General features: G+C 43.7%; 2 protein-coding genes across 2 annotated transcripts in view; one reads left to right on the forward strand and one right to left on the reverse strand.

Moving 5' to 3' along the window:
- Window positions 1–25,957, reverse strand: part of PKD1L2 (polycystin 1 like 2) — a 67,745-nt gene that overhangs the window by 18,590 nt on the left and 23,198 nt on the right. The window contains exons 10-30 of the mRNA XM_044986968.1: window positions 23,486–23,603; window positions 22,259–22,466; window positions 21,082–21,202; window positions 20,502–20,643; window positions 18,776–18,976; window positions 18,060–18,205; window positions 17,016–17,210; window positions 15,698–15,823; window positions 13,052–13,234; window positions 11,350–11,474; window positions 10,325–10,451; window positions 8,514–8,648; window positions 7,177–7,402; window positions 6,402–6,595; window positions 4,898–5,128; window positions 3,981–4,082; window positions 3,114–3,292; window positions 2,692–2,838; window positions 1,756–1,955; window positions 1,353–1,576; window positions 307–523 (exon numbers count right to left, since the gene is read on the reverse strand). Of these exons, the coding sequence (XP_044842903.1) occupies window positions 307–523; window positions 1,353–1,576; window positions 1,756–1,955; window positions 2,692–2,838; window positions 3,114–3,292; window positions 3,981–4,082; window positions 4,898–5,128; window positions 6,402–6,595; window positions 7,177–7,402; window positions 8,514–8,648; window positions 10,325–10,451; window positions 11,350–11,474; window positions 13,052–13,234; window positions 15,698–15,823; window positions 17,016–17,210; window positions 18,060–18,205; window positions 18,776–18,976; window positions 20,502–20,643; window positions 21,082–21,202; window positions 22,259–22,466; window positions 23,486–23,603 (3,547 nt within the window). The remainder of the gene's footprint in view (window positions 1–306; window positions 524–1,352; window positions 1,577–1,755; window positions 1,956–2,691; window positions 2,839–3,113; window positions 3,293–3,980; window positions 4,083–4,897; window positions 5,129–6,401; window positions 6,596–7,176; window positions 7,403–8,513; window positions 8,649–10,324; window positions 10,452–11,349; window positions 11,475–13,051; window positions 13,235–15,697; window positions 15,824–17,015; window positions 17,211–18,059; window positions 18,206–18,775; window positions 18,977–20,501; window positions 20,644–21,081; window positions 21,203–22,258; window positions 22,467–23,485; window positions 23,604–25,957) is intronic.
- BCO1 (beta-carotene oxygenase 1) overlaps window positions 1–25,957 on the forward strand; it is a 107,442-nt gene that overhangs the window by 8,277 nt on the left and 73,208 nt on the right. The window lies entirely within an intron of this gene.

Consider the following 25,957-nt stretch of genomic DNA (forward strand, 5'->3'; position numbering starts at 1 on the left):
AACTGGAACTGGAGGGGACAACAGCGCGGGGAGAGGAAGGATGAAGGAAAGGACAACATGGTTATGGAAGCACTGAGACATGAGGATCTTGATGCTACGTGGACACTGACTCGTTGTAAACACTGAAAAGCCTGCATTGGTTTTAAAAGCAGGACAGTGGAGAGCCACCATTCACTCTACAGCAAAGAAAACATGGTGTTTTCACTGAACTGTCCTAAACTCAAAATGAAGTAAGAGTGGTCCTCATATCTAGTGATTGCGGTGGGTTCACTTACAGGCATTTCAGTGAGGCTTTTCTTAGCTTACCTTGTATGTCTACAGACCCTAGTGTGATGATAATAGGATCATCCTTCTTTTTACTCTCATCATAAAACTCTTGCCCAGCTCTGTTCTGCTGGCAGATGATGTCCTCAACCAAAGCCAACAGTGTGTTGATGTCAGTAGATTTTCCAAGGTCTGTTTCTGAGGATGGTAGCGGAGTCTTCAGGGTCTTAAACAGTGAATTGGCAATTCTCCTAATATCCTGGAAGATGCAGCAACAGCATGGCAGTCACCTAGTGGCTCTGGTTACTTACTCTGATGTAGTTTGAAACCAAGATAAGCTTCACTGGTGCACCACATCTACAATGGGGTTTCTGATTCTGAAGCTACAGCGCTGTCCGAGCATGGATAAGGCCTTCAACTCTCACAGGGTTAGACAGTCTCATGGGATGGTCCTGATCTGACAGGTTTAAGTCCAACAATATAAGCTTTCAGGATGTGAAAATACACACAATTCACCTGGGCTGGGGAGTCTATTCTATTCTATATAGATTCTAATACCATGCTCATCATGATAGGACTAGAGCGCCTTCCAGTTGTGCATTAAGCAACATGACTTACATGTATGTCTTGTTTTGTTAGTTGTATCATGGGGACAAATGTTATTCATTTCCTTGATGTTAGACTGTGACCACACAACACAGTGATATTAGTCCCTCACTACATACCTGTAAGGCTCAATATCTGCTTAGGGAGGCACATGAAATCAGCGAGAGTCCCCTACATGGAGAATTTGACCCGGACAATGGTAATCCTAGCTAAGTACCCCTCATTCTTTAACTCCATCCCCCAGAATCAAGAGGGCCTCTAACAGAGAGACACCCCTCAGTGAATGTTTGGCTTATTACTTAAGGAATTATGAAGCACATCTGGACAAAATAGTACTTTCTTGCCACACAGAATAAACAGTGAGTTCATACTGATGCGTACACACACCAGGAGGGAGCAGTGCAATGTATTTTGTACACCCTTGGGACAGATCAGTACTCTCAACTATTTCCCTGTAAGAGGCCGTGCGCAGAGGGACTTGCCTTTATCACAGCCTCAGGGGTGAGTGTGACGCTCTGGATTGCCTGAGCGGGAGGGGGCAGGTTTGGAGACACTCGGCCACTTTTCCCTGGTTTCTTCTCCTGCTCCTTGGTCACATGGGGTCGGATGTTCCTGAAGATCTGCACGATGAGCAGGTTGATGGGGAACATGAGGAGGGAGCTCTCGAAGCCGATCATCACCTCCTGCCACGTGAACTCGATCTTACCTGCCATCGTCAGGCAGAGAGGAAGGGTAAAAATAGTCCCAGAGCAAAGTGAAAATGCCAGACTTAGAGCCCCTCGCCTGTGGAAAAACCTTGTTGCTGAGTGATCCCCATTGAAACTGCTTCGTGGCTCCTTGTTTCCCCTTCCCCTCTGCTCAGCCCGAGCAGTCACTCACACTTACCTAAGTCCATTTTCTGCTCAGCTGGGTCCTTCGGCACCCCCCAGAACATGATGCTGGTCAGCATGGTGCAGAGCAGCAGGGAGAAGCAGCATGATACTCTCTGGGCTCGCGTGAAGGTGCTTCGTGGGGAGCGGTTGAAAATCGAATACCAGATATGCCCGTCCTGGAAACCCTTGGAAGTCTTCATGAAAAACAGGTTACTGGGAAGAAGGAAGGGGAAGCAAGGAAGTGCTTGAAGACTTTAAATCACAAGTTGAGGACCTCAGTAGCTCAGACATAGGTCAGGGGATTGTTACAGGAGTGGGTGGGTGAGATTCTGTGGCCTGCATTGTGCAGGAGGCCAGACTAGAAGATCATAATGGTCCCTTCTGACCTTAAAGTCTATGAGTCTAAGAGGGGGAAATAGAGCTGAGTTTGGGGCCCCGTGCTGACTGACATCTCTAAGTACTCCCACAATACAGGCGTTAAATAATAGTGAGATGATACTCAACAGGGTTCTCATTGTTTGGGTTGTGTGAGATGGTCGTGTTAGCACTGGATATAGCCGGGTCCCCCAAAATGCATCCATGAGACCAATGCCTTTTGCAGAGGCCTAAAATGTAGCTCCTGTCCCTGTAATTGTAGGGTGAGGACCAAACACATCAAAAGCAATTTCTATTAATCTGTCAGGGAAAATACATAGTAAAGCAGATTTGGCGCTGGGGTTTGTATTGGGTACTTTGAATGGTCTTTCTCCCCTCTCCTCAGAACAGTAATACCAAAGTTTAACAGTCAGATGCAGCTTAGCAGTCCTCTGGCTCTGGTCTAAAGTCCATTGAAGTCAAGGCTGAGACCCTCATTGACATGAATGGGCTTTGGGTTAGGCCCTCTTTGCATCCCTTCTTTTTTCGAATGGATTGCTGTCAATAACCAACAGGAACGCAAGGCTGAAGTTACCTGAACTGCTTCATGTCCTGCTCAGTAGCGACTGGAAACACTTTGTCTAGGACACACTCTCCAACATCAATGGCCAGCCAAGAGTTACAGAGGAAATACCATTTTTGATCCTGAGCCAGGTCATGGACCAGCACACGATTCACATACCTGTGCCATAAAAATAAAGAACTAACTCATATGGGGAAGACGCTATGGAATTCAGGTCACTGTAAGTGCAATTCGCTGAGAGTGAGGCTAAGGGTCAGAGTCTGACACCCAATCTATGACTTAGCTTCTCCATCTGCAAAATGGAGATAACACATTCCAGCTTCCTAGGGTGGGGTGTGGATAAATACATAAATGTTTGACAAGTGCAACAGAAGGGAAAAGTGATATCAGAAAGGATATTCTTCTGTCTCCTCATAGCTTCTTCCCTTGCTTACCAGGATGGGCTGTCTCCTGAATTATCATGCCACAGTCGGATACGCTGCAGTTCCCCAAGAGGAAACAGGGTACAGAGCAGGAAAACATCCACTCCTCCACGCTCAAAGACTAGTGTGTCAGGGTCAGTCAGGTGGTGGGGTTCACTCTCTCCTTCGAGGCCGTAAAGGGTGAGAGTCACCTGAAAGACGTACCGGATGAGTGAATTGATAATTGACAGCCTGGCACTATTTGTTTGCATTCACAACTTGGGGCACGGGTACTTTGTATTGGGCCCTAATCCTGAACTCCTTACTGAGCCTCTGGCAAATTCCCACTGAAGCCAAGCTGCCCTGCACAGGGACTCAGTGAAAACTGAGTCAGGAGCTCAGGCGTTGGCCCACAATTGGCAGGATGTCACGATAGGCTTGCCAGATCCTATGAACTGAGTGTAATGGAAGCTGCCGCAGCTGCTAGTAACATAAAAGCAACTGCTGTTACATTGTTGTGCATGTAGGGAGAGTTTCACTTATTTGGCCTGTTTTGCAGCAGAGTGAATGAGGCTGCAGATGTAATTGTGCCCCGTGAATCCTCTGGACTTTCCCATTCCTCCTCGCACTGTGGGTAGCAGAGCCAGGCACAGCATACTGCTGCTGTTACCTCTGCCGCCCAGATCCAGAGGTCCCCTTTCCAGACACTTCATTACTTGCTCTTTCCCTTGGAGGAGCCAAAGCTCTCTTTGGTAGCCTGCTGCCTCCCTTAGATGTTAGGCTTACATATGACAAGGTCAGTTTCCTGATGTGACAAATATTTCTGAAGCTGGAGCTCTATATGCTGACGATCTATTAAACATTCAGAAGATACCAACACATCTGTAATTCCATCAGTACCTTGGAGGTTGTGGCTGCCCCTCGACGGTGCCCTGTAAAAACTGTCACAAGATAACGATACTGAGCAAAGGGGTCATTATCCTCCAACACTGTGATCTTCACCTGGAGAGAGAGAGACAATACCACCGGGAGAATCCTACGGATGGTAAAATAGTAACAGTGCCGGGAGCAGGGCTTTCTCCAGGGTCCTGGATGGGAAAGGTGGCATGGTGCCATCTTGTGGACACTACATATACCTAGCAGGAAGTGTGGAGGCAAGGGGAAGTAGGTAGGGCTGGTAGAAAATTTTCTGTCAAAATTGTTTTTTTGATGCAAAATTAGGTTTATGACATAATTATTTTTTTTGCAAAAAAGTCTACTTTCCATGGAAAATGTTTATTTTTGTTGTTGAAAAAATGAATGTTTGAAAGCTGAGATATATTGGCCAAACCCCCACATTTTTCAGTATTTAAATTTCTGCAGTAAGCCAAAATTTTCCATGAAATATTTAGACAAAAACTGTTTTTGTCTCCCTCTCAATTTTTTGGCTATGTCTAGAAGTAGGCTAGAGAGAGACAGAGAAATGAACAGCATTTGAGGATACCCTGAGTGATAAACTCAGTCTTGTGTTATATTCTTGATGTAAAAGTTTAATGAAAGCAAACCACTAAAACCTTAGACTCCCTCCTTCTTCATGTATACTGCCGGGAACACACTGAAGATGACAAAGACATTACACAAAAATTACACAATCTAATGCAAGCTCTTTAATCACTCTTGGATCATCCATTCCCTTTATGGAGAATTAGTGGCATCAGCTACAAAGGGGGCTGACCACTCACTCTGTCCTAAGTGGCTGCATTAATGTGACCACAGCAGAGCAGGCCAGACAGAGGGGAAATACTTCCTATCACACTATCTATTAGCACAGTGCTTACTTTGGCATCATCCTGAATGTCTTTCCTTCTAGCCCAAATAGCCACCAGCACATACACAAGAAAGATACAGCCCACAGTTGTCACTACCACGGGGTTGTCCACAAATGTGCCAAAAAGCTCCGCTGTTTTGCTGACATCAATGATATTGGGCGTGACAAAGAAGGTGCTCCCAAAGAAGGTCAGGTGGTTGCAGAGACACTGGGTGCTGCTGGGGGTTGTTTTTGGACCTACCTGAAAGCCAAAGAACGATCATGTTCACAACATTCTCAACCTTCGGCTTCAAAGTACAGCTTACTTACCTAGCAAGCTGTCAAGGTTCCTCCCCCACTCTGAACTTTAGGGTACAGATGTGGGGACCTGCATGGACACTTCTAAGCTTAATTACTAGCTTAGATCTGGTAACACTGCCACCATCCAGAAATTTCAGTGTCTGGATCACTTTCTGTCCCCCCAAAACCTTCCCCTCCCTGGGCAGCCTTGAGAGGCTTTTTCACCAAGTTCCTGGTGAACACCGATCCAACCCCTTGGATCTTAACACAAGGAGAATGTAACCATCCCCCCTCTCTTCCCCCACCAATTCCTGGTGAGTCCAGATCCAATGCCCTTGGATCTTAACACAAGGAAAAAATCAATCAGGTTCTTAAAAAGAAAGCTTTTAATTAAGGAAAGAAAGGTAAAAATTATCTCTGTAAAATCAGGATGGAAAATACTTTACAGGGTAATCAGATTCATATAGCCCAGAAGAACCCCCTCTAGCCTTAGGTTCAAAGTTACAGCAAACAGAGGTAAAATCCTCTCAGCAAAAAGGAACATTTACAAGTTGAGAAAACAAAAATAAGACTAACACGCCTTGCCTGGCTATTACTTACAAGTTTGAAACATGAGAGACTGATTCAGAAAGATTTGGAGAGCCTGGATTGATGTCTGGACCCTCTTAGTCCCAAGAGTGAACAACCCCCAAACAAAGAGCACAAACAAAAGACTTCCGTCCACCAAGATTTGAAAGTATTTTGTCCCCTTATTGGTCCTCTGGTCAGGTGTCAGCCAGGTTTACTGAGCTTCTTAACCCTTTACAGGTAAAAGAGACATTAACCCTTAACTATCTGTTTATGACACAAGCTAAAGAAACCGGAAAGCTAGCAGAGCTAGGTGTGAAGAATTGTTATATGTGCGCAGATCCTACAAAATCCAGTAGAGGACAGTGACTCTAAGACGTAAGCAGAAGTGGGTATTATAGTACTAAACATAATCCATTCAAAATGCTTCAACCACTTCTCACTTAGAAGCATGTCCTAGAAAAAATGTATCTAAGTTACACTTTGTATTGGACTAACCTGAGCTTCATGACCTTCTCCCATCCCAAACCGGTCTTGTTTCATGGTGTTATCAAGAATGCAAAGAAACATGTTCATTCATTTTATCAAATGTTATTGTTATCTAGGCTGGCTTTGAAATGTATTGAGGAAAGATCCATGACAACATTCTTCTGCTTGTCTCTACTTACATGGCACCCGTAGCTATTCCAGTTGCCCCGTAGCTCATCCCAGAACACACACTGGGATACAAAGGAAGTGACAGCTATTGTTAGATCACTCTTGGTTGTAGAATCCATTTCCATGTCTTGTTCCATCATGAGATAGTAAGTCCCTTCTCCGAAAATGAGTTCTTCTGGGCTAAGAACCCATGTGTTTGACTTACCTTGAACAGAAATATTTTAGTTGAAGGCTATGTAAGAAAGAATTTGTTTCAGCAATACACAGATATATTGTAGACATGCCAATAAATAAAATAAATAGAATAACAGAACAGTTATCAGAACAACTATCAATATAGGTTTTTATTCTGGTTAATTTATAAGGTTAATTATTCAAAACACCTGTTCTTTGCTTCAGTTTGTGCATAGTGTTTACTAGAGGTGACCTGAACCAGGACACAGATTGGAACTTTCAGACTTTGAGGAGGTTCATTGCCATTTACGCATCCAAACTTCTGAGCTTGAGCTCATCTCTACAATTTATGTTTGTTCTCATCTGTAAAAAATGTGGATGGCAGCACTATATATGAGAACTAAGGCCCAGATCCATAAAGGTGTTTAGGATCCTAATTTCCATTTGAATCAGTGAAAGTTAGGAGCTTAAGTACCTTTTGTGGATCTGGGCCTAAGAGCTCATATTGAGTGTGATCAGCTTCTATTGGAAAGTGTAAGTTAAGGGTACTCATGTCGTTTGTAGATGAGCCTAAAGTGCTCAGGATCAAATGTCCCTGGTAAATGATCTTACCTCCAGTGTTTTTCTTAAGGGGCAGATGAGCTTTCATATCATAGTTAGTCTCATTTGGGTGGTAGCCATATCCCAAGTACAGTATTAGTGGAATATCCTGTTCAGTTTCCAGGTGGATCACTAGAGATGTATTTTCTGAGGTGACATTGACTTGGACAGCACTAAAATTGCCCAGATTCAACAGGCTCCCGTTTTCCTGAGGTGCTGAAAATCTTGGCAGCATTATCTATATTTGAACACACAGAGATTCATTCCTAAAAATGTATGACAGTGCCTGGATCCTATTACATAGTAACACGATGCAGCTACATGCTAAGATCAAAGCACATTTTATGGGATTTATTTCTAAAAACCCTCTAATTTCTCCTTTCAAAACATACTATAGGGAAAGCATTCCCAAGCAAATCCATCCTGGTGGACAGCTACCGTAAATAAGATTTCCTGTTGTATGCCTGCTCAAATGCAATTTGCTTGATACTTAGAACAAGCTTCTGAAAAGTCCATATCAACTCTACATTGGTTCATCTCAAAGCTCTATGGTGACTGGATACACAGGTTAGGGAGGAATGTGGGCAGGCTTGAAGTACATTTGCAAGTGTTGCATATGTGAGTTTTTAGGAAATGAATGGCATGCTACTCATCAAAATGATTCCAGACTGTGTTTTCCAGATGAGTAACAATATAGATACCGGCTAAATCTAAGGAGTTGAGATTATGGTCATCCTGAAACACAGATTGATATGTAGATGCATTGTTGAATGATTTAGGCATTAGTTTAATGATTTTACACATAGGCTAGGAGGCCTAGGAGATAGTAATATGGGCATGCAATATTGAGATGAGAGAATCAGAGAAATGTAGGGCTGGAAGGGGTCTTAAGAGGTCATTAAGTTCATTGCGCTACCCCGAGGTAGGATAATGATGGTTTTATTATTTAGACATCACAGTGTGTTTCAGGCTGACCATAGCCAGCAGCCATCTTCCTTAGCCAGTAGGATTCTCATGTTTCTTCTTGTTCATCCACATGATAAAGGAGAAGGAAAGGCTGAATCACTTGCAGAAGCAAGATGCACTTTCGGGCCCCACACATAGACCTTGTGAAAGAGATGCTTATTGTGTTCATCCTGCAAACCATATGTAATCCTTCCTAGCATGTGCATGCACCATGCTCTCTCTTTGTGTGTTGCGAGTAAATACAACATTACCATTTCTCTACTGAGCTTGCTACTTGGAGAGGAGATGATGATGTTGATAACACAACTGACATTTATAGAGCACCTGCCACCCAAGGATCTAATTAGACTCCAGTTCACACTGAGAGAGAGGATTGGACTTACCTCAATGTTTTCAGTAAGGTCATTAACTGGTATGACCAATCCATCAACGCTGGTAAGACTTAGGCCTCCCACGGTTCCACTGATCTCAAAACTGGCGTCACTTAAGGAAAAGGGATTCACTGCAAAGCTCACCATCTACAGCGAGACATGAATGACAAGCAGCATTTGAGTTGTACAAGATTCTTTATTAAAGTCACAGTTTTTAGATTTCCATGTAGATTACAGATGAAGTCAGAACCAAACCCAAGAGCCAAACAACCCTGGACTTCAGGGAAGTTCGGCTCCAGATCCAAGTTTGAATCTGGCCCCATCTCAATAATGGACCAATCCCAGACCTTACATTGTGGGAAAGTTTGGAATGTGATCTGCATATAAATACTGCAGCTCAGACCCATCTCTAATGTATCTCTAGCATGCAGAAATCACTTTCCATTCATATGTAATCCTTTTCATGGGTCATTTAGATCAGGGGCTCTCAACCTTTCCAGACTATTGTACTCTTTTCAGGAGTATGATTTGTCTTGTGTACCCCCAAGTTTCACCTCACTTAAAAACTACTTGCTTACAAAATCAGACATAAAAATACAACAGCGTGACAGCACACTGTTATTGAAAAATTGCTTACTTTCTCATTTTTACCATATAATTATAAAATAAGTAAATTTGAATATAAATGTTGTACTTACATTTCAGTGTATAGTATATAGAGCAGTATAAACGTCATTTTGTGTATGAAATTTTAGTTTGTACTGACTTCGCTAGTGCTTTTTATGTAGCCTGTTGTAAAACTTGCCAAATATCTAGATGAGTTGATGTACTCACTAGAAGACTTCTGCGTTCCCCCAGGGGTATGTGTACCCTGGTTGAGAACCACTGATTTAGATATCTGGGGCCAAATTCAGTCACACCAGTGTTAATCCAGAGTTATTCCATCAAAGTCAAATTGCTGTGCCTCTCCTGAAATTACTGGAGTTGACAGCATTCATAAATCTATTGCCTGAGGTGCATATCAGAGTATGTTAGAGTCATGAGTACAGATGCAGGGGAAAAAAGGAGGGACATCCAAAGCCCGTGAAGACAATGGGAGTGTTTCCACTGATGTTAGTAAGTTTGGGGTCATGACTTAACAGAGCTGAAATAGAGAGGGGGAATTGGAAGGAGACACTTAGACTACAACAGTGTATAGGATTTTGCCAGGCCGACTGTTTTGAATCAGCCCGGGAGACCCTGAGAAAGAGGAATATAAAAATATCATAACAAGACAAAAATGTACTAGGGAATAGAGTGTGTCCTAGATCAGACAATGGAGGACACCCAACTGGCAGGAAATCTGGGGCCCTATTGTTCCCTACAAGATCTGAGTAGCTCCAACTGACTCATATGCTGCTTGGGGAAAATAGTGTTTCAGGCTTGCTGGTTAAATAATGGTATAGACACTGTGATCAGCTGACTCCTCGTGACAGTGAATGCAACCAAATGGTGAATGGGGTTAGAGTTATCAATTGAGTCCATTGCTGTGGGCAGCCGAGAGAGCAGTGAATCAGGCAAGGACTGTGATGAGAGGTGCCTTTCCAGTAAGCTCCTAGTTCCCTTCAACTACCTGCACCAAATCCCATGCAATCAGAAAAGGAAAAGGCTCCTCTGGCCTGATAAATTCCAAGTGAATTTGCTGACATAATTGGAAGGCCAAGAACCAGGATACTACATGTGCCAGTGCGATCATTGTGAAAGGAGAAAAGGCTCCAAACTCATTAGAGCAAGAGAATTAATGAGTTTATCAAATACGTCAAGTCAGAATAACAGTCACTTACCCTTATATCCACAGTCTCATCACTGTCTCCTGAGACACTGAGAGAGGAGGCAGAGGGGAGAGTAAAGCTGGCTGAGCTGGAATCAGAGATGTTAATGGATGTGCCATCCATGCTGTCTGTTTGTAACCTGACCAGAATTGCGGTCAGACACAAGCAGAGAAAATAAGAACAGATGGAGACAAAGACAGAAGTATTAATAGCACAGTGCAGGGTTGCTAAGCATAGTTGATATTACATCCAGAAAGGCTTCCTGGCTGAGTTAGTGTAACTGGGCTGGAGAACTATTTCTAACTCCTCTGGCAAATACTTCAGGACCTGTCTCTGCTTGCTGTAATGCTCTGCATGCCACTGGTAATGAATAATTAAAGGACATGATTTTTAAAAAATTTGCATCTGCATTTGCGCACTTAATTTGGGCTTGCAGTTATACTCATATTGTGAATTGGGAGGTGCAAGTGCATCTAAATGTCCATTTACATGAACAAATACATGATTTCTATGCACTATTGTTGCAGCTGCACAAATTAGATGAGCAATTGCATGTCAAGTGTGATCTGCATAGTTGAAAATCATGCTCTAAGTAAACAGATTTGGGGATGATTTTATGACCTGAGAACTCACATTTTCTTCTGCCCAAACCTGAGACAATTTTTTACCTACAACAGCATCAGCAAACATTGAAAAAGAAAGGAAAATTAGCCTTTCACAACAAGTGTTTTCCACGTATCTACAAATTTAAGAGGGTGATGCTTGACCTATGTAATCCCAGAGAATCGTTCTCTTGCTACAGATCATATATGAGAATTTTCAGCCTAGTCTTACTGAAATTAGTTGGAGTTAAAACTGTTTTTACAATGGATCACCAGTTACAACATCACAGCACCTATTGATTTGTTACCACCTGTATAACATTTGGGTGGGTGACTCCATTTAATGAGAAAATGATAGATATTTTCCTTGAGAATGATTGGAGCTTGTAAGGCATGTAGAAGGACAGGCCATAACTGAAATGTGCTGACTGTTACCTGTTTATGTACATTGCGACAGAGGGAGCGACCAATACCATTGGTTCATCATCTGGCAGTTTCCCAATCAGGAGTGTGCTTTGCAGGTTTTCAACTGTGTCCAACAACTGGTGTGAGACCAAACTCTGGAAAGGACAAGGGAGCCTCCTGATATGCACTTGTTATTTGAAAAGAGCAGGGAACACATTCTTTGCATTAATTTCCATTTGTGATCTGTCTGAATTTATAACCATGCTTCCCTAGTTCTAATTTTCGGTGTTTCTTTTTAAGGCAGAAGACTGGGTGATAATCTTGGTAACCTCAGTTAAAGTTATTATAAGCAATAAAATGACTGGAAGAAATAATTAACAAGCCTTAGTGTCTGCTGAGAAATTGGAAAAGTACTATTTGTGAATGAAAGAATGAAGTATCAGGTGCTCCGATACCAAAGTGATGGAATAGTGCAAAATGATAGATCGATAGATAGATGATTTAAAGGTCAGTCTATTATGAAAGCATGAAAAGGGTATCTTGGTGTAGACCATATCCATAATTCTCATGAGAGCAATGCATACAGTGAATTAAATATTATAATAGTAATTATAATCTTATAATGCACTACTCTGTCCAAAGATCTCAAAGCACCACAAACTTTATGGCTGTGATTCAGAAGTTACTTATGCCAAAGTATGTGAATAGTCTCTTTTGTACATGACTTCAAAGGGAGTATTCTGTGCTTAATGCACATGCTTATATACCTTGTTGAATCAGGGCCCGATTGCTTACCCTTCATACCACCCTGGGCTGGGGGAGTATTATGATCCCTAATTTACAAATGGAAAAACTGCAGCATAGAGAGTTTAAGTGAAATTGTCTGGAGATCACACAGTAGACCAGTGTCAGACCTGGGATTAGAATGTAGATCTTTTGACTGCTAAGCCTGTGCTCTAGCCACTAGCCAACTCTGGCCCCTTAAGTTGGTCATCAGATCACTTTGTCTCCCTTCTGTCAAAATTAGTATCTTCAGCCTCTCATTAACATATTCGTGTTCTATACTGAATACCCTGCGGTGTCCCTGTTATAAGGTATTCATATCCTCACCTCTCGAATTAGATTAATATCACACCCTACTCACAGTGATGGAATTAAAATGCTTACAAAGGCATTTGTAATAATTCACACAGAAGTATGAAAAACCCATACCACATAAATCTGAATAGAAAATCAGGCGGAAGCTTTTCAGAAGGTTCAAGTAAGGTAACTGGTTTCAGTTTAGTCCCTTGATGAAGTCAGTGGAGCTAAAGTCTCAGAGGCGCTGAGAGCACATGTAACTTCCTCAGGATATGGTTCAGTAGGGAGGGATAGAATCAGAAATGGAAGAATCCTATTACAGTAGATGATCTAATTTATCCACTAGGGGAAATAATACTCCTTACAGTATCTTCTGTAATATACTACTCTGGCCAGTCTGTTTTCAAATATCTCAAGTAATGTTTTAAGAGGCTGCTATCCCTTCCCTTAGGAGACTATTCTATAATCTAACAAAATCTCCCCATTCTATTTACCTTGATGTTCAGCCTAACCCCTTTGCACCTGTAGCTCCCCAGTGCGCTCTAAGCAACGCCACTTTCAAACATACACAAGTCAGAAGGGCTTTTTTATCTTCCACACCAGGCAGACACACATGCACTGTATATTAGAAACTGAACCACATGAAAACAACCTGTCCAACCTCTGACGATGAAGCATCCTCCGTCCCATTTTGCATGGAAGCTGTGAGCACATTGCTCACTGCGTTGAACAGGTAGCCAGCTGCGTCCTTTCGCTTCTGATAATCCTCACTGTCCTCTGTGCTTACAGTGAGTAAGAACTCACTGACATCTTTGAGAGAGTTACTGGCTTCCACCTGAACAGGCAATAAGGGGAAATAGTTATGTGTGTGTGTATTAAAAATAATAGGTGTTAAAATGAGCAACTGTTCGCGCTATATAACATGAATAGTCCAATGGGGCTATTTACAGAGAAAGGTATTTTCACTGTTGTTATATTACCATTGTGTCTAAGCCCTGGTCATGGACGAGGACCCCACTGTGCTAGGTGCTGTACAAACACAGAACAAACAGGTGTTCCCTGCCCCTCACAGTTTACACCCTAAGTAACTGCTCAGTGAGAGAGAGAATATCACATTCCGGCCCTTCAGGCCCAATCCTAAAAGATGCTGAGCAACACCTGGAAGTGCTCAACTTCCATTGTGCCCAATGGAAGTGTAGGGTGCTCAGCACCCTTCAGGATCAGGACTGATGCTATGAGGTGGCAGAACAATCCAGGCAACTGTAACAGTTTGACATGTTTTATATGCAGTTGCCTAACTTGGGGACATCGGCACAACCTTACCCCCATTGGTAACAAGACTCCCATTGACTTCAACAGTATAAGACTGAGCCCCTGGCTAGTTACAAGTGCTCAGATCTGAGGGTGGCGGGAGCCAGAAAGACAGATGGACTATTCCATGGTGTATTGTATGTGTGATGGGGTGTACCTGGGCTTTTGGGGGTCCCCTGCTGGAGGCCCTGCAGTCCTACCACACACTGCTCCAGGAAAGAGCAACAAAGGTCTTTCCTTTAGGCCTGCCTAGAAAGGCTGAATAGAAGGAGCCAATCAGAGCCCACCAGGCTCAGATAAAAGGAGCTGCAGGGGCTAAGCAGGTTAGTTCCTGGCTGGAACTGGAGAAGCAAGGAAGAGCACCCCTTCCTGGTCACAGGAGCACACGTGAGAGCCACAAGATGGGTTCTGGTGGTACTTGCATTCAGCGAGGAGGAAGAGGAGTTGAGACATTCAGGCCTGAGGTCAGGGTGAAGAGAAAGGGGCTACAGGGGAAAAGGCCCAGGGAATAGCAGCAGCAAACTGAGGGAAGCCATACAGGGCTGCTCTGACTAAGACCCCTGGGCTAGCACCCATAATAATGGGCAGGCCCAGGTCCCCTCCACTGGCCCTTTAGCAAAGTGGCTTAAGAACCAAGAAGGGGACAAGGCTCTGTTGGGAAGCCCACGTGCAAGGCAGGATTTAAAGGGGCCCTGAGACAGGGCTGAAGACACTGGTGAGGGCAGACAGTGTGCTGAACTCTTTGCTACCATTAGGGGTCCATTCACTGTTGGACTGTGTGACTTGGCTGGAGGGCTGAGCCACTAAAGACCCCCCTAGTGAGGTGAACAACCTACAGGGGGTGCCCAGAACGGGGGAGAAATAGGATTGCAGCATCCCACCCAGCTGACAGGAGGCATCCACGAGAGATGAATGTCCCTGTCACGGTCCCCAAGCAATGCTACTATATTGTTAGATGTATGTAATTAATGTATTTCAATTTTTTTCTCCATGGCCTGTGCTCCATGTGAAGATAGAAGGGTGCTGTGCATTCCCATTTATGCCTAAGAATAGACACTGATTATTTTGTGATCATGAAACCAAGGTAATAATTACACTGGCAGGAGCCAGGCCCAGAGTGGTCAAGGAGCTGTGCAAATTTTACTACACAGTGCAGCCACTGCCTATCCCTCAGATCTGCGACCCCAACAGCTTCAATCTTAACCTTCTGCTCATGAATCTGACTGAGCTACATTTTTGTCTTGACTACGGTTACTACCCATTGCTGAAATACTCCAGCATCATTTCCTGGCTGCATTTGAAACCGTCTCAGAAATCAGGAGAAACTGGTTTTTTATTGCTAGTGTGCTGGGAAAACACAGCCTGCAAAAGAATTATTCTGTCCCTTCCCCATTGACTCGCTTCCCTAACAGCACAGCACAAGAAACACTGGGATGAACCATGTAACAAACAGCACCATCTACTGATTATATAATGTTGTTCAAGTAACATTCAGGGACTCCTAGCAATTATGGTAAAGCTGAACAGCTATGCCCAGGTACTGTTGCTGTGAAACTCCTCTTGTGGAAAGCTGCTTGTAACATTTAGTTCAGTGGGAGCATGTACATGACAGTAAGGCAAATGCCAGGAAGTTACAAGCATGAAGCCAAATGGATTTTGGAATAACTCAGCTTTGCACTTATATAGCAATACCTTTAATCCTAGGATCTCAAAGTGCTTTATAGGCATGAATGAATTACCCCACCTGTGAAACAGCTAAGTATTATTATACCTATTTTATAGCTTGGTCACTGAGTTAGTGGCAGAGCCATGAATAGAACCCAGGAGTCCTGATTCCCCGTCTCCCACTCTAGACAATACTGTCTCCTGACACAATCCCTGCTCTCTGAAACATTAAATAAAGAATGGGCTACTGCAAATACTGATGCTCTCTCAGGGCAGGAGGTGTGGTTCTGTGGGTGGAGATGTGGATCAAAGCTCTGCTTACCTGTGCTGAGGAAGAGAGCTCTTCACTCCTGTAAGTGGTTTCTTTCAGTACCTCTGACATCTTAAGAGCAGTCTGTATTGATGTTACATTAACAGCAGACAGAGTTGTCAGCATCAGCTCTCTCAGCTTGGGATGAAAGGAGATAATTAGAGACAGGAACAAAGATGTTAATTGAGAATGTAAATGTAAATACTGCTGGATATTGACAGTCTAAGTTTGCTATAGATCTAATGGCAGAAACAAGCTCCCCAGGATGGATAATTCAAGCTAGCATTAGCTCTACTTGCAAATTGCCACTTTCCGTAGCTATTGACTGTATAATCACAGGGATATGTTGTCACTCTGAGACACAGGGGATTTACACACATAACATCCATTAACAGTAATGAAAGCTACTTGTGTGAATTCCTACCCATTGGGATGAATGTATAGGCCTTAGTATACAAATACCTCCTCCACTGAAAGCAGAATTGCAGACGATTGGCTCAGAAGAACAACAAATCATAGCTGATGAATTCAGCATACATTGTACTTCTCTAGCCTCTTTCCCTCTGAGGAGCTCAAGGCAGTGGAAACATTTCATTGAGCCTCATCCCACACCTGAATTGAGCCTCATCCCACTGCTGTGAGGTGTGTAACACACACAGGCAAACAGGTCCAGTCCACAAATAGTGGTCAAGCTGGGAATAGAATGCAGGAGTCCTGACCCCCAGTTCCCTGCTCCAGCCATACTCTCACCCTTGAGAGATCCCCACTAAATTCAACATGAATGATGTTTTTAGCATGCAGTTTTACTTAGCGATTGCAGAATCAAGACAGATGTTGGGACTCTACTACCTCAGCCCAGGCGGTTTGGAGAATCACAGAGGGAATGCACTTATTTCTAAGGGGTCTGGGGTAGGGAAGGGAAGATATTTTCACCTCTTTTGAGCATCCCCCACTGGCTGCTGGTGGGCCAGTGCCCTAGCTTTAGTAGGGACTGGCTGCCCGCAGTCAGTCTCTGGGTAAATGCAGTGCCATGAGCAGCACTCAGGGAGGTGGTGCTGGGATAGCCAAGAGGGAGAATGTTGATATGGAAGGGGTGAAAAGTCAATGAATCAGAAGGGCCAGTGGTGAGAAATGAACAGCTGCTTCTTTCTAGCTGAAACCTATGGCAAATGCTAGCCCAAATCCTGAGAGATACTGAGAACCTACAACTCCCATTGACTTTGGAAGGAGGTTTGTCAGCCCTTGGAGCTACTCAAGAAATCGTCCATGGTCTTTACAGAATATGGAAAATGCATCATTATAGTGTAAGAAAATAAACCAGGTGGCTGACCTCCCTTCGGGTGTCGGTCTGCAGAGATGTATTAAAGGTCTCTCCCTGGCTCTCCTGATTAAGGACTGAAGACATTGACTTATACAGCTGGAACAGGGACATGCTGTTGTTTCCTTCTTTTAAGATGGCATTTGCTTTCTCAGCTAGAGTGGCCTGCAGGGTCTGGTTCCCAGTGTTCATATCTTCACGTCGAACCTGATGATGCAATTAGACACGCACACAGCCTTGTCACTGCTGCCTGCTGGTATTATTACCCTTTCACAACCTCCATTACTGTTCTAGCGATGTTCATAATGAGAGCTAATCAAGAAACTGTTCCCCCTGTTTTCAGAGATCTTTTTTTTTTCAATGAAATTTTCCAACCATCTTTAGAACCACCCAGAAAAAAGAAAACAATGTTTGCAGAAACATTTGTTTAAAATTTTTTTTTCTGTTTTCATCTGAAAAAATGTTTTGATCAAAAGTTTCCAACTCTTAACTTACAAAACAGTTAGTCTCGTCTAGAGATGCATCTGGTTTGGTCCACCTGACTGACTGAAGACAGATACTGATAGGTAGTGGTATCCTTCATGTTAGAAAAGAGAGAGAGGGCCCAATTCACCTTTGCAGTACTTCAGTCTTACTCCAGTATGATGCCATTGAAATCAGAGGAGTGATGAGTAACTCCAGTGAGTAACACTGATGAAGCAGTGGTGCACATTCTTTTAATAAGTATAAAGATTTATTATTGGGCCCCCTGGAGACAGGTTCTGGTATTTCTCTGGTTTTTTTTAACTCCCAGACTAACTATACATAGCCTGTGCTGTTCACTGTCTCCCTAAATTCTGGCCTGAACAAACTGTGATGGAAGAAACTGCTGGCTGCTCAAGGAAGCTTGTCTAGTCCTCCTTGGTCAGAAGGATGGAGGATGGTGGCTGTGGAGCACAGGTGAGTAATGGGTATAAAATGGGGAGAGGAGGCTCTGGAAGGTGGCCAGTTCCCCAGAATCACAGGTTTAGCTATTGGCAGTGAGAGGCCTAGAAGGGAAACGATTTTTCCGTGTACCTTGACAGTAGCATCAGTCTGGACTGTGTCACCAAAGTTATTGCTGACAGTAATTGTAACATGTAAAACAAAGTTATTTTCCTCTTCTCCAAGGGGAAGATAAACTGACAGGAGTTCAGGATGTGGGCCACAGTTCAGGAGGGAGCCTGAAAGAGGAAAGACAGTGTTACCCATCATACACTTCACACCCTACTGAACAGCTCAGCATCCTCCAAAGAGGCACTCAGCGCCACGTAGGATTGGGCCTGTAGTTATCACCATGGAATCATGTCTCTTTGTTTTGATTTGCAAAATTAAAATAGCTCCTCTGGAGAAAAATTGATAATGACCCTTAAATTCAGATTCCTTGCCTAAGGTGATTCCACAATCCTTAAAAGGATCCTTTAAAAATCTCCTGCAGTTTCTAAAGGGAAACTATCATAAAGGTCATGGCCCTCTTATACATATATGCCCTGTTCATACCTGGTTTTTCTTTCCGCTGTCATAGGGCCAGGTTGAGCAAGGGCTGCATCTTAATCCACAAGTTTAAAGTGAACAATCCTATGTGCAGAACAAGAGGCTACTCTGTCCGAGTTGAAGGTATGAGAATCTGGCCAGTTATTATCTGGCCAGCAGCAGAAGTGGGTTATGCCTGTGCTCTTGTTAGTGATGGAAGTACAAGGCTGGGTGCTCACACAGGGAAGCTGCCATTCAAACAAACCAGCCCCAGAACGTACCTGATTTCAGGTAGAAGCAGTACATGAGCAGACTGCTGTGTACAGGGGGGCAGGAGTCCTCCGAGCAGGCAGTACTGCAGGAGATTGTGAAGCTGGTGAGCACCGATCCCTCCTTGGGGGATATAGCGCAGACTGGGACCACTGGTGAGGGCACCATGCTGACAATGTAGATTTCATCGCCATATTCATGCTGAGTCATTGCTGGAAAGTTCAGAGGGAAAACATCAGTGATGATCATCTGACAACTTTCAGCAGCACTGAGCATCATACGCTAATAATGATGCAGTTTGTTCAGGCTCTGGGAGTGGCAATGTTGTCTAACCAGAGCTGAGATACCTTCATAGGCTAATCTATAGCATAGACAGCACTATACAAACATGGTTTTATTCCCCTTGTAAAGAGAAGCTGGATTATAAAATTGAATATTCATCATAGGGACATTTCCAGATGTGTCTAAATCAGATGATTAACATCATCTTGGATTAGGGTTGTTGAATCAGGGCTTGTCTTTTTGAACACTTAGTTTGTGACAAGCTAGAGTGTAAATCTACCCCACACCAGCCTGCCAGGCACTAAGTGTCTGTAAGGACCCTGCGGCTGGGCACTACTCTGCTTTGAAATGGGAGTAAGCTAAAGTGCACTAGGGTACTTTTAGCACATGGCAGCAGGGTCCACATAGACCCCTGGTGCACAGTATGCTATTGTGGGGTAGATTTCCCCCCCCCCAATTTGCCACATACTAAGTGTTCATATAGACACGCCCTCACTCACCTCAAATTACTGCTTGTGTGGGGTGTACAGGAGACAAAAGGGTTAAAGTGGCCTGAGAGGCCATTTAACCTACCAGGCTGCACTTGAAGGCACCACCTAGCTTGAAGTGGTTTCCATCATATACAGGGATTACAGTTTGGTTCAATGGTTCTCAGTACCCCCACTATACAAATTGTTCCAGCATTCCTGCCTGAAGGGGGATCTGGCCTCATTTGTGGTCAAACACAGCTAAGGTTGGGCTGAGTCTTTGTGAAGGGAGAAGCAAAGGTCTGCCAGAGGAGGGGCCAAGGAGGAATGGTAGCTGAGAGCTTTCTCTTGAGGGCTGAGAGAAGCCTGGGTGGCTGAGCCCTGAGCTGGAAGCCTGACTGGAGATAGGGGCTGATCAGGGACTGCAGCCTGCCTGAAACCATGGGTGGAGGTAGAGTGTGACCACCTTTGGTGGTGAGCGTGAAATCCAGGACCTGAGGCTGGTGTTGTGATGGTTTGAAAAGAAGAAGGCGACCAGCTGAGCCCAGATGGGCTGAAGACTCCGTTGTTTTGTTACATTCTGGTGGACATTAAGTGAAGCACTCTGAGACCCTGAGAAGGGTTGGACTCTGTTACCTGGTTTGGCAGGAAGGCCAGATCACACCAATGGCTGAAATCGGCCATAGAAGGCATGGGACAAACAGAGGCACAGCTATTGTAATACCACATATAGCCCCCAGGGACGTGTTTCAGTTGCAGCTTTGCCACACCTCTACTCTGTGCTTTGTGTGTGTGGGTACCAAACTATACACCATAGTCTGGCAAAATTAAGAAAAGGGTCACTGTAAACATAATGGCACTTAGTGTATCAAATTATTTAACAGCATATTTGTCCTTTAAAGATGTTTCTTCTCCTACTATGTCCGATGTCTCCATATTGCAAAGAGATTGTATCTCAGTGGAGTTTTCGAACTCTGGCTTTTCCCACCTGTTACTTTAATCCGAAATGCTTCTCCATGTGCCTGCAGAAAGGAGCTGTTCAATACCAATGTAGATCTGTTGCTCTGAAGCAAAGTCAAGGAGCTCTGTCGGAAACCCTTCAGACTGCAGACTGCAGGGAGGGAGGGAGGCTGGAAAACCCAACAGGAAAATTAACAAAGCAGGAGGCTGTTTACTGTGATTTCCATCCAGAGAGTTCTGTGTGCTACGTTGTCTATAGACCCAGTCCTGAAGCCTTTTTTCAAAAAACATACCCGTTGACATCAGCAGGAGTTTTTCCCACTATGATACATGGCAATACAGTGCACTAATAGTAATAATGAATGATATTTGGTGAAACATTCGTCCACCTGAATATACATGACAAGGTTGGAAATCTGTGTGAAAAATGCATGTGCAACTGTGTGCCTGCTTTTACACATGCAATTATCATGATTATCTCCACTGGCAGCAAATGTCTTTAAGGTACCTAGGGAGACGCCCCCCACCCCTACCTCAAAGGGCTTCCTTTCAATCTGGGTGTTTATTTTTTGGGGGTGCAGCATTCCTGACCAACCTACTCATCTCACCTTTGACTGGAATGTGTTATCTAAATACCAGTTATACTGTACAGCTTGGGAGCCTTCCTGCATGGTGGCTCTCAAAACAACTTCTGCAGTGACATTCACTAGCTTGCAGTTTGTCTCACACCTAGAAGGAGGCAAGACAATAGTTATGCACCAACAGATGACAGTACTCCCAGCTAAAAGCCCACCCAATTTTTTCCATCTTTTGGTTGTAATCTGCCAAACTCGTGGGTTACGAGGTAGATAGACGTCACAAACAGCAACATTTTCAAAAACTCCCAAGTGACTTTGGAGCCTATGTCCTATTTTCAAAAGGAGCAGAGGTACTGAGGATGTGTCTACATTACACATGCTACAGTGGCACAGCTGAGGGGTTGACACTTGCTACAGTGACAGAAGGGGGTTTTCTGTTGATGTACTAAATCCACCCCCTTGAGAGGTGGTTGCTAGGTCAATGGAAGAATTCTTCCCTCAACCTAGCAGTGTCTACACTGGGGCTTATGTTGGCTTAAATTCACACCTCTGACCAATGTAGCTCAATCGACCTAAGTTTTAGGTGTCGACCAGGCCTTAGAAGACTAAGTTTACAATACAAAATTTTGCAAGTCTACACTACAAAATTACATCAACCTAAGTTACAATGAAGCACAGCCCCTGCAGTAATTGAATTGGTTTTACATGTCCACACTATGCTCCTGGTGTCAGCGGTGCACGGTCTAACCAGGAGCACTTGCACCAATTTAACTGCCAGTGTGGGGCATTGTGGGAAGGTTTTTGAAAGGCAGCAACAGTCTATGTAAGCAATGCAGTGTCTTTACTGTCACTGCGTCGACCTGAATACATCGACCTCAGTGTTATGCCTCTTGTGGAAGTGGAATTATTAAGTCGGTGTAGTGGGCGAGTTACATCGGTGGGAGCTGCATTTTAGTGTAGATGCTAACAGTTGGGTCGACATAAGGCAGCTTACATCGACCTAAGTCTGTAGCATAGACCAGGCCTAAGTCTCATGAAACTTAGGCTCCTAAGGGCCATATTTTCAAAGGTACTGAGGTGCCTAAAGATGCAGATAGGCCCCTCTATGCTTTTGAAAATCGGCACATTACTCTAATTGATTTCAGTGGCTGCAGGAGGAAATGTAGCAATAAGAATGGGGAATAAGTACTACAGTTCCAAGGCAGACCTGATTTCTGGGCGCAGTCCTTGTCTGGCAGTCACATACAGACATTGCTCGTCCTGCTTCTCTTCTTTTCCAGGGCTTCTGACTGTCACCCGCAGGGTCACCGCTGAGTTTGGCGGGGGCAGGCAGGCAGGCGGGATCTGTGCCATGCTCTGGTCCGTGGGAATTACTTGATGCTGCACACATTCCTGCCACTCAGGCCAGCAAGCTCCTGCACAGACATTTCCTTTTTAATGTTGGTAATAATATCTGGCTCTTCATTTTCAGACATAGATCTCAAAATGCTTCACAAAGGAGGCGAGTTTCTTTATCTCTATTTCACAGATGGGGAAACTGAGGCACAGAGAGGTGAAGTGACTTAACCAGAGTGGCCCACCAGCCCAGTGGCAGAGGAAAGAACCCAGATCTCTTGAGTCCCGGTCCAATTTTAAACCCTGAATGCTTTTTCATTGCTGCTGAAAAATAGAAGCCTCTCCCAGCTTCAGATACAGCAGGCCTGCTTCTCCTCAGTGTAAAAAGGGGATATGATACTCTGGCAGCACCGACACCCTCTGCTGTCAGGCATTGGAACTCGGCTGGGAGCTGCCCAGTTAATTACAGCTGGCTCATAAGACTCTGAATATGGGTCAGGTGGAAGTAGATCCACGGTGGAGGGGGCTCAGGGTTGGAGATACACATCCTGAGAGATGGTGCTCGAGGAGCAGCCATCGCGAGGAAGAAGATTAGACTGGGGACCATGTAGTAGTATTGTGGAATTAGCGTGAAGGGTGATATTTTGACTGTACAATGAGCATGTAGCTTTTTTTTAAAGCCAGGTGAGGTCTATACCCTCTTAGGCCTGGTCTACACTGGGGGGGCGGGTCGAACTAAGGTACGCAACTTCAGCTACGCGAATAGCGTAGCTGAATTTGAACTACCTTAGTTCGAACTACTTACCCATCCTCACGGCGCGGGATCAACATCCGTGGCTCCCCCGTTGACTCCGCCACCGCCGTTCACGGTGGTGGAGTTCCGGAGTCGACAGGAGCGCGTTCGGAGTTCGATATATCGCGTCTAGATGAGACGCGATATATCAATCTCTGAGAAGTCGATTGCTACCCGCCGATCCGGGCGGGTAGTATGGACGTACCCTTACAGTCAGTCTGGCACAGCACATCCAGTATGATGGTGAGTTTACCATTAGGCAGCTAGCTAATGGTAGGAAAAAGTCAAAACATGCACTGCACATACCACATGCCCAGGTGAAGGTAGAATTATCATTGTCATCTGGCCAGTCAAGGGTAACTGTTGTGAACGGATCCACATGGCGACTAGGTTTAATGTATATTTTATTTTTCCTTTTGTCATCCTAAACAAGAAGTGAGAGTACCAATTAGAGCAGCAATGTGCGTGAACAGATGTCTAACCTTTCATTATTTTATAATGAATAAGAAAAAGGGATTTGCGGTGTGCTATTAGCAGAGAGAGCCAGGGCTAAAAAATCAGGGCCCAATCAGCTTAAATAACGGTTTGTCCATGGCCATACAGAAAGTCTATAGGAGAGCTGAGACTAGAACCCAGATGTCACAACTCCTAGTCTTGTGCTTGTAACCACCAGACAATTCTTCCTCTTAGAATAGGTGTCACATGAATAATGATGTGGTTTTTCTGTTTCTCAGTGTTCTGACACATAAGGGCTCTAGCCATAAAGATGAGTAATGTCTCTTGTTCTTCTGACATAGTTTCTGTTTTGAGTGAAGTCTGTTTTGAAGGGACACTGTTGTCTTGAAAATCATTTCCGTGTGAAATTCTGTACTTGCTATAATTACAAGTAACCCTTAAGATTATTACACTGCAAAGAAAACAAAACCATTATTTTTAATTAGTTTTTACAGTTCCTTTAATATTGTGGATTTGACTGCACTTAGGGTATCGTCAATTTCATCCTTTACTCTCAATAGACTGTTAGCTTCTCCTTTGCTGAAAAGACCCTTATAAATATCAACAGGGGAGCAGAAAAACCTTTAGAAACCATGTAAAAAGGCATTAAAAATAAATTTGGGACATTCTATTTAATGAATATCTTCTCAGAAGCTGGATTTAAAACAAATTAGTTGACTTTTTAAAAAACTGTAAGAGGATTTCAGTCCAAGTAGGATCGGTCATTGGGAGAAATGAGTTTTCTAGTCTGTTTATTTTTATTGGCTGGCTTTTACGAAGAGCTTTAGAACAGATCTAAAGACTGTATTTTGCCTCAAAGACATGAAGTGTGGATTCTATGTTAATCATGTGATGTGCTAAGCATCTCAACTGAAACTATAGTAAAGAACAAAAGAACAAAATTTTCAGACACATAGATGAACATAATTTTGTTGGGGAATAGTCAACATGTTTTTTAAAGGGAAATCATGTCTCACCAATCTACTAGAATTCTTTGAGGGGGTCAACAAGCATGTGCACAAGGGGAATCCAGTGGATACAGTGTATTTAGATTTTCAGAAAGCCTTTGACAAGGTCCCTCACCGAAGACTCTTAAGCAAACTAAGCAGTGATGGGATAAGAGGGAAGGTTCTCTCATGGATTGGTAGCTGGTTAAAAGATAGGAAACAAAGGGTAGGAATAAATGGTCAGTTTTCAGATTGGAGAGAGGTAAATAGTGGTATCCCCCAGGCAGGGCCAGCGCAACCCATTAGGCGACCTAGGCGGTTGCCTAGGGGGCTAACCTTTTGGGGGCAGAGACCGCAGTGGCTGGACCTTCTGCCGCCTCTGTCGGGGGTGGCATTTCGGGGGCGGGACCTTAACATATTCATAAATGATCTGGAAAAAGATGTAAACTGTGAGGTGGCAAAATTTGCAGATGATACAAAACTACTCAAGATAGTTAAGTCCCAGGCAAACTGGGAAGAGCTACAAAAGGATTTCTCAAAACTGGGTGACTGAGCAACAAAATGGCAGATGAAATTTAATGTTGATAAATGCAAAGTAATGCACATTGGAAAACATAATCCCAACTATACATATAAAATGATCGTGTCTAAATTAACTGTTACCACTCAAGAAAGAGATCTTGGAGTCATTGTGGATAGTTCTCTGAAAACATCCACTCAGTGTTCAGTAGCAGTCAAAAAAGCAAACAGAATGTTGGGAATCATTAAGAAAGGGATAGATAATAAGACGGAAAATATATTACTCTATGTAAACCCATGGTACGCCCACATCTTGAATACTGGGTGCAGATGTGGTCGCCACATCTCAAAAAAGATATATTGGAATTGGAAAAGGTTCAGAAAAGGGTAACAAAAATGATTAGGGGTATGGAATGGCTGCCATATGAGGAGAGATTAACAAGACTGGGATATGATAGAGGTCTATAAAATCGTGACTGGTGTGGAGAACGTAAATAAGGAAGTGTTATTTACTCCTTCTCATACCACAAGAACTAGGGGTCACCAAATGAAATTAATAGGCAGCAAGTTTAAAACAAACAAAAGGAAGTATTTTTTCACACAACACACTGTCAACCTGTGGAACTCCTTGCCAGATGATGTTGTGAAGGGCAAGACTATAACAGGGTTAAAAAAACTAGATAAATTCATGAAGTATAGGTCCATCAATGACTATTTGCCAGGATGGGCAGAGATGGTGTCCCTAGCCTCTGTTTGCCAGAAGCTGGGAATGGGTGACGGGATGGATCACTTGATGATTACCTGTTCTGTTCATTCC

This window comes from Mauremys mutica, chromosome 14 (assembly GCF_020497125.1).
Source record: "Mauremys mutica isolate MM-2020 ecotype Southern chromosome 14, ASM2049712v1, whole genome shotgun sequence".
Lineage (NCBI taxonomy): Eukaryota > Metazoa > Chordata > Testudines > Geoemydidae > Mauremys > Mauremys mutica.